A 12725-nucleotide genomic window follows, 5' to 3' on the forward strand; every position below is an offset into this window, starting at 1 on the left:
AGTAAAAATAACTTCTCTTTGAAACATGACATTTGACATGAATAAACACTAGAGGGCGGCAAATAATGCAACTACTTTGCAAATTCAATGGAAAGTCATAAGCGTCTCATTTTGGGCTTAGTGTCATTAATCAACAGAGACTATTGCAGTTGGAAGAGTCCTAAATTAAATTCTAATTACACTTGAGTGAGGGGAGTCAAATTAGACAAACGTGCATTTATATGTGAATGGATTTCTATAGACGAAACCACACACAAACACGCACAACCATTAAGCAGACCATGCAGGTGGCCCTCAGCATAACAAACAAGCTAATTACAAGCAGGCCAACGTCATATGTCACTTTGTGCTGCAAAATATTGGATAATAATGAGCCCAGAGTCAGAAGGGAAACAAGTATGTTTCGCCGATTATGAATATCACCGAAAACCGCAGCAAGTTGCCAGATGAAGTAGCGTCTGGCAGACTTAATAACGCAAAGGTGAGGTGTACTCGTGCAGCGCGCTGTGCGTACATGTGCTGGGGGAAGAAAAAGAAAGTCAGCGCTGGGTCGTGAGCACATATAATTTAGCTGACTCTGGAGCTTGAACCAAAACTAAATAGTCTTTTGATGGCTTTCCAAAATAAAGCTTGACCGACATGAAATCTTGCACAGATATATTGGCTAAGCAACATCAACACAGTATTTCAAATTAGAACTATTTAATTGTATTTAAATTGCGCACGACTAGACTAAATAAGCAAATATATTTCACATGGGCACTTTTAGAATTATTTTTAGGAAATATACACACTTTACAACTGCTATTTTTTTGGCATCCATATAAATGCATAGTGCCGGTGTGACTAATTTTGTGGCCATATTTTTGATAGCTAAACAAGTAATAACACTTAAAAAAATAGTAATTATAATAATAAAGATAATAATTTAATAGAATATTTAAAGGAGAAAAAAATAGTAATTATAATAATAAAAAAATAATAATAATAATTTAATTGAATATTTCAGGGAGAAAAAATCGCCAAACTCCCAAACTGAACATGTTTGCAGTCAGTGGCAGTCGGGGGGGGAAAGGTGGGTGGGGGGGTCACCATTTTAAATGTCACATTGAAAGTCATGTCATGTGGTTCCACTTTGACTGTGATTGTATTCCTCTTCATTATTCATTCAGAGATCGCAGCGGCAACAGCAGCAGCAGCGGCCTCCAGCACTTGTGGCAAAATGCCTTCCATGTGTGTCTAATTGCCTCAGTACAGGTATTTAACACAAGGTGAGGTCATTAACACATGCACACACTTGTCAGATGTGAATCCAGGTGGCCCATGGCTGATAGTGCACAATCAAAATGAATGTGACAACCATTTCCCCCCCACCCCCCTCTAAAATATTGATCACGAATGGTTGTGAGGTTCAGGGTTTGAATCTCAGCAATCAAGTATTGAACCAATCCAAAATAGATACTGTAGGATGAAGGTCAAATTGTTTAGTACTGCTGATTGGACTAAAATATGTAATGATGGACTTGATGAGAAATAATTAGGTCCCATGAAAGCATCAGGCAGATGGACATTCATTTTTACACACTGTGGTTTGTGAAAGGCCATATGCAGGTCAACGGCGCCACCTGGTGTTCGATTGTGAAACCTACAATATAGTTTGTGATGGGAACTGTCAAAAAAAAATGCTGAGAGATTTTTTCAGTATCAGTGTCCTACACCATGTGTGTCCAACATGACTGCATTGAAAGACGTGCAGTCCCTGCAGGCATGACTTCTGCGTGTATCCAGCGTGACATTGACGTCACGGGTCTTCTGTTGTCATGTATCTGTGTTTTGCACACGGTTCATGGTAAACATGCCTGCACCACAGGAATGACAAGACTCAAATCTGGCCCTATTTCAGGATTTGTGTATCTCGCACTTTGTCACGTGTCCTTCAAATTCAATCAATATGGACCTTATGTTATCTTAAATTATAACCATAGAATGGATCCTATCTTATCTGACATTCAATATGATGGGCCTAAAAATGAGTAACGGGTCCCCCAAATAAAAGTCATGACTCTGTCATCAAATGAACAATAGGGGGAAAAGAGCTTTTGATCAACCTGATTGTCTTGAGAATTTGATCCCCCTTTATTCCATGCGATTGATTGATTGATAGGAGATCATATCGGATTAATGCTCATGCCGGGGGGTCACGAGCGTCATGCTCTGTCACTGTCCAAACAAACCCAGGGGGCGAGGGGGACGTCGGTGGCGAGGTGACCAATGTGTGCGCCGTTTGGGGGTGCGCATGTGCACGCTAACAATGCGCATCACGTGCGTCATGGCTCTCGCTCTTCGTTTGCTTTCTTGCGACTGGCTTCACACTGATAACAGACAGATGGCTAGAAAAAAAAACGTGATGATGGAGAAACTTTACTTGGGTTGAACCCTCCTCACCCTGATGATAAATACACGAGGTGCTGTAGCAATGCAAGGTTTTTTGTCATACAATATTAGTAATTATAGAAATGTTCAATTGGCTGCCTGAATTTATTTTATTTTATATTTATTTTCTTTTGAAACATCACATTTTCAAATTTCAATTAAGGGTTTCCCGATGCATGCATTAAATGCAGATATCAGATATACATGTTATTTAAATAACTGATGGATCGAGCAGCAGCGCATTGGCTCCCTCTAGTGGTATATGAAGGAATCACTACTTGAATACAGATCCGTTGTGTTTAACTTTGTACTAGTTATTGTTCCCTAAACTACTGCGTGAGTTACTTGCAATTGCATATACTGCATTACCTAAACATGTTCTAATCACATAAATATTTTATATTTGTCTTAAAAACTATTAATATGAATAAGCATTAGCTTGGATTTATGGATAAGGGAGCACATTGTTTGTAATATATTCTTTTTTCTCTCACTTTTGACCATTTTCACCTTTCCTTTGTGTTTGCGGGGTGTTTTTGCCCCCACCATCCATCATCATCAATCAAGGTCCAATCATCCTCTGATGTTAGCTGAATAGTGTCATCAATCGGCACATTAGTGTCCTTATCACACACAGTGGCGCACGCTCAGTCCGCCCTTTGCCAATATGTCAAGAGGAGCGATGCGCGTCTGGCTCGTCCTCGCGCTCCATTTGCGCTGCGTCACAGCCGGCGGCAGGGACCCGGTGGGGACCCGGACGGACTTGGACCGTGACAACAAGTTGACGGAAAAGCTCGGCGCTTTGTTCCATTTGAAGGATCTACTCCGCGGCGCCCCACACAGGAAGGCACCTCAGTTCATGTTGGATCTCTTTAACGCCGTCTCTGCGTCGGACGGGACGAGAAAAAGTCAGAAAGAAATACTGGAGGGGAACGTCGTGAGGAGCTTCGAAGATAAAGGTTGGTAATACTTTCAAGAACATTTTTTAATAATTTCTACCGCGATGTGGATACTCATGCGCTCTCTAATGGGTGGTGATCAATTTAATCTACTGAAATGCATTTTCAGGTATCTGACTTTTTACTTTTAATCCCTACATTTCAGCTAGCTGTAGAGTTTTGATTGTTTGATTTAGATCTTGCACAGGGACGCGGGATAATTTAGTGCAGTATTTGAGTTTTTCTCCAATATTTGCTAAACATGGTCGAGTTTCCCCAAATGCATGAAAAATGCACCCATTAAAACAATTTTGTCTTATTAAGTGGTTTAACTAAAGTTGTATTTGATGTTTCAGATCATGATGGCGAGAGGTTTCACTTTTTCAACCTGTCTTCTTTTGGACGAGACGAGAGAATGGTTAAGGCTGAATTCCGTTGGTTTCGAAAGAAACAGAAACATTTCCTGGAAAAGTCATACAGGCCCCATTTTTATAAGGTATATGATCTCCATTATGTATGACAGCAGGATTCAGATTCATTTTTTCACGTCAGACCTAAACATGGGCTCAAAATTGCCATCTGTCAACTTGGTAATTATATATCACATATTCACACATTCTTGTTCCCATCCAGCTGGATTTGTATGAAGTGCTGGATAGTCAAGTGAAACCTTGGCGAGGAAACCTCATCACCTCCAGACTCGTTCCTCTTTACACTCAGGGATGGGAAGTCTTCAATGTCACCCAAACAGTTGGTGTTGTTCATTTTCCACCATTGCTAAAAAAAAATAAAAAATGAATAAAAGCCAAACTAGCTGACTTTTTTCTTTTTCTAGGTGTCCAAGTGGATCTGCAACAGCCAAGATAACAATGGCATCCTGGTGGTGACCACGCTGCCATCTGGGACTTGGATGGACTCTGTGGTTACGTCATCCAAGCTGCGTGGAGAGCCAGTAGGCACTCACGCCTACTTGGTTATCTTCTCTGATGATGGCAGGCCAGGAGCAACCAATCAATCATACTTTGGTAAGATGACAGTGAAAAAGCTAAAACAGTACTGCCATCATGTTCTCTCCATCCAGGACTCGCTCAGTCTTCAGCTGCTACTGTGGAACTCCATGACCACCCCACTAGGAGGCGACGTGGAGCCTCAGGGCTCTTACCCCTCGGCAATTCCCGATCCTGCCAGAGGGTCTCCCTCTTTGTAGACTTTGAGGAGATAGGCTGGTCGGGCTGGATCATCTCGCCGCGGGGTTACAACGCTTACCACTGTAAGGGCTCGTGTCCCTTCCCGCTTGGAGGAAGTCTCCGAGCCACCAATCACGCCACCGTGCGCTCCATTATGCACGCGCTCAAGTTGTCCGGGGATGAAGTCGAGGCACCCTGTTGTGTGCCCGACAAACTTCAGTCCATGAGTTTGTTATATTTTGACGATGAAGAGAATGTGGTTTTGAAACAGTATGATGACATGGTGGCTATGAGCTGCGGTTGCCACTGATGCTCCACAACAACAAGTGAGATGTTTAAAAATTCTTTTACCAATGTTGAATGAGTGATACATTAATTGGCACTGAGAACAGTCATGGGATGTAAATACTGTACATCACCGTATACCGTAAATACCATGTAAATACGCCCCCTAGCGGCTGATGACATCAAAACATGGTTTCACCCTTGAATGAAATGATACCGTTACAATCCCACAAGTACTCTAAAAGTGGCAAAACAAAATCCCAGCATGAGGTTTAAAACATTACTGTTTAATTACAGCAGATTTTAAATGTGATTTAAATATGATATTGCTCTCTTTGCACTTTATTTCCAATTAGCTGTGCAGTTCCTCTGTCTTTACATAATCTTACCAGAAGAGAGCAGCGTAGACAACATGAGAGTAAAACCACTGCTTGCCATATTAAATGAGAAATTCCTCATCAGCATGCAAAATGTTTTGATACAAACTCCCGTCACTGCCGTACTTTAATAACACACTGCATTTATAATAAATATTCCACATTTACATTCAAACAATTGTCTTTTTACATATTAAAGCATTGTCAGAATCTCCTTTAAAAAAGAAAGACCATTACTACTAAATCCTTCAACTCATATTCAGCAGGCCATTCATTTTTTGTGTGTGTACATTCAAGTCTTAAGGCATAAAGGTAAGTCAATAACATTAAGCAGGATTAGCGAGTTAATCTGTGATGATGGAATAGTGGTTGGCACATGAGCTTCAGTTCCGAGTATTTTGGTTCACATCTTAGCTCCAACCTACTCTGGCTGCCTTCCACATTTTAAAAACATATTGTTTCTAAATTGACTAACTTCTTGAAGTGGACAAAGATCTGGCATCTGTTAGAATTAACCTTTATATAGCAGGTCACATGACAGTTTATTTTGTGCCTGTGAAATCCATCAATTATATGTTGTTATAAAAAACAGTACTTGTAACCAGAAGAATAAAACAAATAGTTATGTGCAAAATTCTAATTCTTATCCCGTCAACTGGGACAGTCCACTTCCTCGGTAGCAAGGAACTCGCCCATTGTGTGTTCATGCTGCCCATAGACAGGCTCCAAATAAGGACGCCCATCCTTGCAATGGATTTGCCTTGACATGTCCAAGTTCTGTAGTTCTTCTTGCTCCATATGAGGTACTTGGACGGTAGTGTTCTGGGCCAGAGGCACTGGGACAAAGCCATGGTAAACCACCAACGGCGTGGATAAAACCTCCATGGGGGACGCCTGAAGAACTGCAGCGTCTGGAGGCTGGACTGGCAGCTGCACGTAGCTTCCCGTCTCAGGATCGAAGAAGGTTTTTGTTTTGACTTGGACGGGCATGTCTACAAAATAATACTGTCCCGAGTCCGGATCCTGAAGGAGCTTTCGTTGGGTCATGGGGATGGACTGCGTGACGATGGCGTGTTCGATGCTTGACTGGCGAGAGAGATGTCCGGTGCGGCTGGACTGACGGGAGAAGGTCGGAGGCTGAGGGGCCTGCAAGCAGTGCGTGTCGATGCTCTGACTCCTTCTCAGCGGTTTCTCTCGGCTCATTTTTTCTCTGGCTCGGCCTCGCTGCTGAAACTCATCCATGATGGATCTCTCGATGCGTGTGCTTCTCGGGTCGAGCCTCTCGCTGAGAGACGTCTCGGTGCTATACCTGCGCCCCACTCGGTCTCCTAAGCATCTGTCAATGCTTTGCGAGCGAGCGTTGGGTACTGGTCTCTCACCAGGTTTGTAGACAGGAACGTCCCTGATGAGACCATCACCACTGGTGTGTTTCTGTTCTGGTTTCTCTCGAGGTTGTCTGCCACGACTTCGGCCTCGGTCAGTCGCGAGTCTGTCTTTGAGGTGATGGCCTTCTAGCGACTCGTGACTCAATCTTCTTGTCCTCTGGCTCATCTCTGCTTTGTTCTGAGGACGTTGGTCGTCGTTGACAACAATGACATCACTACTTTTCCCGTCATGTTTCTGACCTTCTCTGTGATGTTTTTTCTCGCTACTCCTCGGCACAGATTTGTCACTCTTGTGTTTGCTCGGAGTTGACTTCTGAGCTTCTTCCTTCTTTATCCGTCGGTTCGTCAGCTTCATGGCTTTGAGAACGGCCCGCTCGGATTTGGGTAAGACCGCTGGAGGCTTGGCAAACCCTGAGTTAAAACTGCAGGTGGAACCAGAACGCTCGCTAGGAACCTTTGATACGTCCCGTTCTGTTGTTGGCATTGTCAAAGTCTCCATGGCGAGACTGTCATTCTCCTTTAGGGGAGCAAGAGGTCCTCCTTCAGGGTGTCTTCTTGACTTCTCCTTTGGCAGAACCAATGGAGGGGACAGTGGTGCTGGTGAGACATTTGGCAAAGTCTCTTTAGACTTGAAGACCTCACTTGTTACTTGAGGACATGTTTCATTTGTCAATGGTGGATTTGAGGTTTCATTGAGAAGATGCAAATCCTCCTCTTCCTTCTCTGAGTTATTCATTAGGGCCCGGGGTGTCCAGGGTTGTATGATCTTCTTTATCTTATTACTCAAAGTGTTGTCTTTGATTTTAAATAAAGCAGGAATATCTAATGTAGGGGAAAGGATGCTAGATGCGGACATTGGTGTTTGGACATCTTCATCTCGGGATGGGCTCGGACATTCAGTAGCATTTTGCTTATGAATCTCTTTCTCTTCTTCAGACTTTACTAGTGCTTTGACAACCTCCGAATCACCTTCCAGATCACTAAATGAATAATATTCCATATCTGGCTTGTCTGAATCTTTTTTCATGGCTCCAGGAACATGGTCAGGATCTCTCCTATTGTCCAGCCCAACCTTATCGAGGTTCTCCCAAGAGTGATTAAAGTTCCACTCCCTTTGTGGTGGACTCTCCACGGAAAAGTAGGAAGATTTGGAGGACATGCTGGTGTGGTCGTCAATAGCGACACCATTTACAAGAAGTTCAGGGGATTTTATAGTCTCTGCATCCGTATCAACCTTGTCCTTAGTGGATTTGTCAAGATCTTCTGGCAGGACTTGAATTGCTGCAGTGTCTGGTTTTAAAGACGGCTCAATTTTTTCGCTTGTAGCCATCTCCATAGCTGCTTCGATGTCTGATAACAGAGAATAGCGTTTTTCGCTGTGGCTGTGCTTGGAAGGCAAATGTGGGTCATGAATGGTTTCTTCATTGGAGCTTTTTGCCAAAGCCTCTTTTGTGCTTGTTCCATCGTGTGCCATATTTACATCCTCCTGTATGTCATTTTTATCATCTTTGTTATCTTCTTTATCATTTTCAGTGGTCTCATTTCTTCTGTTTTTACTTCGGGGTGGTATAAAGGGGGTATCTAACAATGTGTTCTTTTCTGGCCAATGAGTGGAACTCATTTCATGGGCATGATTGAAGTTCAATCTCGAGGTTGAATTTAAATCACTGTCAACATTGCTCATAGTAGACAGGGTAGCACTTCTGCCATCTGGTTTCTGGATCCCACCAGGTCTGGGTTCAGTCTGGGAGAGAATCTGTCTCATGTGCTTATGGTCTCTCAAATCCCCCAATCTTTCTCTGAGGTCTTTCTCTTTTTCTGCGCCGTCATTTTGATCTTCTGTAATTGATTCTTTCTCTACATTTTCACTTGCCTGTACCCTTGATCCATAACTTGCATCAGTCACATTTCCTGCAAATTTGATATTTGCATCCTGATCCGTGGCCTTATTCCTCGTCGTCTGCCGACTCAAGATAACCTCCTCCAGTGCCAATTTGGCCTTGTCGTAATTCTCATTCACAATTGCTTTGTTTATCATGACATTGCCGCCCATCCTTGTTGGGACCTCCTGCTTACTCAGCTCCTTCTCTTTCTTGTCAAATATTTCCTTCTTCGCCAAAGTGTTCCCTCTCATGGATAACATTCCCTTCTTAATGTTCTTTAACTCCCTGGAGATCAAATCATTTTTGGCTCTGGCCTCCTCGTCTATGTTGGGACGTCCCTCGCATAGTCGGGCCCTCTCGAGCTCTTTGAGAGCATGCAGGTCGTGTATGATGTGCTCGCTGTCTCTCGTAGCATCCGTTTCCGTTCTCAAGTTCACCTTCACATCACCTTCATCATCTCCGTGTTCCTCGTCCGTTCCAGAATACCTCTGACATTTGATATAATTGTTCAGCCTGTCTGGGAAGATGTGCTTTAATTTGTCTTCACAATCTGGGGTCGTTTCCTCTAAGTCACACTTAGAATGTTCATGACTGCGTCGCGTTTTCTTTTTGTCCATTGAGAGTTGAATATCACGTTTGGTATGTTTTTTCTTTGGAACCGGCGGCGGCTCTTTCTTCACAATGACATTGTTTTCGGATTCACTTTTGACTGGATCATTTTCCACCACTATTGTCTTCTCAGTCGTGTCTTTGGAACACACAAGCACCTCGTCTTTGTCCTTAAATTCTTTGTGTGACGTGGCTTTGTCGCTACTCTCGGACGGAGTAGCGTGTAGCGCTTTCGTTTTAGTTGCGTTAATGGCATTCTTTGCAGCTCTGATGACATCCATTGTGCTCATGGCTTGACCCCTGCTTTCCTTTGTTTTCAAACTAACACCCTCTTCTCCAGAGTATTTTTCTCTTAAGGGTATTTTCGTTCTGTTTTCCTGATCATCTTCCGGGGCTTCGAATAAAGGTGAATGACCACGATTGATGTGCGGTGAAAACCTCAATGGTTCTTTGTTCGGATTTTGAAGCTCGTTTGAGAAATCTGTGGTCACAGGAGAGCTGGCTTTCTTGTAAAGGTTAAGCGAAGGATAACTTTGCTTTTTAGCCGTGTGGGTTTTGTTTCTTTTTGCATGCATGATTTGCAAGGTTGAGTTCTCTTCACCTAGATTGCCATTACTCACGGTGTCTTTTTTGTTTTGTTGCAAATTGGATAACAAGTAATCGGCAGACGGCGGCCTATCGGCTACGTGCTCGCTAAGACCGTCAGTTTGTGGGTTGGCAGACTCTAAAACTGGACTGTGAGCTTCTTTTGTAATCGCAGGTGTGCTTAAACCAGATGTGTTGCCCTGTGAATGATTTTGTTGTTTCGGATTCTCTAACAATTCCAATTGGTTGTCATTCCCAGGTGCTTCTAAAGTTTTGAATTTCGGTGGACTGTAGCGACTTTTAACCCTCTTTCTGTTGTCTTTGAGGTTGAAGAGGATGCTCGAGGCTAGTGATTTGTAGCCATCCCTCTTGATGAAAGGTTCAGGTGTCCCTTTGGCCTCCGAGTGTGGTCTGTGGGGAAAGTCCAGCAGAGAAGGTGAAAGGACAGCTGAGAGGATTTCCGACGTATCTGTTGGTTGTCTGGAGGGAATGAGCGGCGTCATCAGCTGGCAGATGCTGAACGGAGTTGACGCTAAAGGCTTGACTTCTTCAACCGCATTCACCTCCATTGACCTTGTCGTGTTTGGGATCGATGAAACGTTCTTCTCTGTTTTGGCTGTTGTGCTCCTGTCCTGAGGGTCTTGCTTAAGTGGAATTGTGTTTTTCACACTCCTCCAGGGGACAACACTTCCATCAGTGATATCTGAGGAGCACCTTTTCTGAGACAGTGCAGCTGAGGGCTTTGGCGGGACCTTGGGTGGTGTCGTGGAAGGTTTAGAGGCAACAGGAGGAGGAGGGGGAGGAGGTGTTGGAGAAGGTGGAGGGGGCGGAAGGGAAGGGGGAGCAGGCAGAGGAGGTTCACCTGCTTCTTTCACTACCTTTTGTGTGTGCAGAGTTTCTTTGCTATGAGCCTCTGTTAAGTCTTTGTAAAATGGTAGGTCATACCATTTTGGAGTCATCTCTGCAGAAGCATTCTCATGGCTAAAGCAGAATTGATTCATACCTCCCCATGTCTGGAAAGGGCTGAACTCACTGTGAAGGAAAAAGTTTTTGATGTTTAGCTTCTTAAGCTTGACTGTTGCCTTCCCATTTTTCATCTTGGGTGAGTTTCCAGAAAATAAACCTTTGCTCTGCTTGCTTGATGAATCATGTCCACCCACGAGATTGGTGTGATAATCTGAGGAGAATTCCGACAGTTCTCTTTGGATGCTGCGAAGCGCAGATTTATCCCACGATTCCCCATTGGAGTCTGCCACGTCGCCATTTTTGATCAGCATTCCGTCACAGCTCTCTCCTGTGGTTCTCAGCGCCTTGAGAAACGATGACATGTTCGAGATGTTCTTCTCTTTGTCATTTTTCCTCTGCTTTTTGGATTCCTTCTGGTGACGTTTTTGGAGCGGCTCTCCTGCCAATGGTTTATGACAGCTGAACGGCGAGTATCCATACAGGAAGTCGTCGTTGTAAACAGCGTCGTCTCCGACGCAGAGACTCCGGAAGGCTCGGTCAGTGAGCGTGCTGACCTCACGGTCGGTCTCGTCCATGAACAGGTCAGTGAAGCCATTGGGGAAGCGATGGTGAAGCATGTTACCCACCCGGTGGCCCATGTGACGCTTTTCCACCGAGCCCTTCACGTCAACAGGCTTCTTCTTCCTGTTTTGCGCCATCGCCCGTCTGGCCAGCTCAGACACAAGCAGATTCCCTCGTCCTCAGGTTGAAATCAGGCATGCTGTAGAATGAACCTCCTAGGAAAGAGAATGAAAATAAATCAGATCACAAATTGTGATCAACCTCCACGTTTGTGGCCCAGTAATGTACATGACGTGCGGGTTTCTGTCAAACACTTCACCAAGTCTATTTAAGGCACTATTGATCATCATAGTCATGTGACCACTTTCCTTTATAAGAAATATACTGTCACCACTTTTCCAAACAAATGAAATCACTTACTTGATATGTCAGAGGTCAACAGGTAGACACCACACATTGCATTTAGCCTTGTGCACTCCTTCGCTTGCAGCTGCTCTACTGTATCTGACTTTAGCTATCTGGGTGAGCTCTTAGAATAGCTCATTAACCCATTTATATGTCCTGACCCAGGAGCACTGGTCACTCCGTGGCATATGAATACGCTCTACGACTAGCCGTGTAACCCTAGCTTTCCTTATACTATGCAGGTATGCCTGATATTCGCTCAGATTGTCTTCAGTATCAATAAATTTGACCATTTAAATACAATTTTCCTCCGATTGGTTAAACATGCAGTCACATTTATAATATGAATCAAACCTCATGATTAAACTCAGACAACCCATATTTACTTCTCTTTGACTCTCGTTAAATTAAATGTTTGCTTTTTATCAAGATTTTTACTAGCCAATGAGCGCTTCCATAACCTGAGACTGTAAGCAGCCGCGGTACTTTCCCAGCATCTGTTTGAGTATTTATACCCGAGGAATGAGACACTGTCTCTCTAATTGCACTGTACACATTGGAGGATGAGTTCATAGTCTTTGACTTGGTTCTCCATATCTGCAGTTTTAGTTTTGGCACATCCAAAGTAGACCAACCTTCAAATCAACCACTCTCCAACTTTAGAATACAAACAGGCCATCCCAGCGCTCTCTCACCTCGTTTTTCTTTTTCATGTTGCGTCAAAGAGTCCGATCTGGAAAAATAGCGGTACAAATCCTCAGTGCAAAATCCAGTTCAAAAACGGAGAGCCCTCACATTAGGCCTTCTGTTCCATGTTCAAATACTCTCGGCGTGGCCAGGCTCCTGATAGCGAGCTGAGAATCTACCAAAATAGAAGCGCAAGTCAGTGTGGCCAAAGCGAGCAGGGACGCATCCAGCCCGTTCCTATTGAAATAACCGAGAGGTGTCGAGTAGCAGGGCCTAAGACAGGCCGAACGGGATGAAATGGACACTGTCATTGGTTATTTTTGAAAGCGAGCAGCACGGCGGGGTTGACGACCGCATGGACTTCCTCTTTACCTTTAGTCATCTTTAAGAAGATAATGCAATTTGGATTGAGGCCTATGATACA

General features: G+C 43.9%; 2 protein-coding genes across 9 annotated transcripts in view; one reads left to right on the plus strand and one right to left on the minus strand.

The window, feature by feature from the left end:
- The window catches only part of LOC148382403 (bone morphogenetic protein 4-like), a 120472-nt gene extending 115125 nt beyond the window's left edge, over positions 1 to 5347 (plus strand). For 7 of the 8 annotated variants that reach the window (XM_088359060.1, XM_088359059.1, XM_088359057.1 and 4 more), the window contains 6 exons: positions 1173 to 1271; positions 3001 to 3392; positions 3728 to 3867; positions 4005 to 4121; positions 4207 to 4396; positions 4453 to 5347. In XM_088359060.1, coding sequence (XP_088215186.1) covers positions 3101 to 3392; positions 3728 to 3867; positions 4005 to 4121; positions 4207 to 4396; positions 4453 to 4868 — 1155 coding nt within the window. In that variant the 5' untranslated portion in view covers positions 1173 to 1271; positions 3001 to 3100 and the 3' untranslated portion in view covers positions 4869 to 5347. The other variant, XM_088359064.1, reaches the window with a different exon arrangement.
- LOC148382406 (uncharacterized) lies at positions 4963 to 12598 on the minus strand. Its single transcript, XM_088359055.1, has 2 exons — positions 12310 to 12598; positions 4963 to 11424 (listed from the first exon to the last, which is right to left on the minus strand). The coding sequence occupies exon 2, from the start codon at positions 11344 to 11346 to the stop codon at positions 5872 to 5874; it is 5475 nt and encodes a 1824-aa protein (XP_088215181.1). The 5' UTR covers positions 11347 to 11424; positions 12310 to 12598; the 3' UTR covers positions 4963 to 5871.
- Positions 12599 to 12725: the final 127 nt, after the last annotated feature.

This window comes from Syngnathus floridae, chromosome 18 (genome assembly GCF_059516105.1).
Source record: "Syngnathus floridae isolate MCC-2025c chromosome 18, RoL_Sflo_1.0, whole genome shotgun sequence".
Lineage (NCBI taxonomy): Eukaryota > Metazoa > Chordata > Actinopteri > Syngnathiformes > Syngnathidae > Syngnathus > Syngnathus floridae.

Excerpts from the sequence above, each read along its gene's own strand:
- LOC148382406 (XM_088359055.1), bottom strand. The coding sequence starts at position 11,346 with ATGGCGCAAAACAGGAAGAAGAAGCCTGTTGACGTGAAGGGCTCGGTG.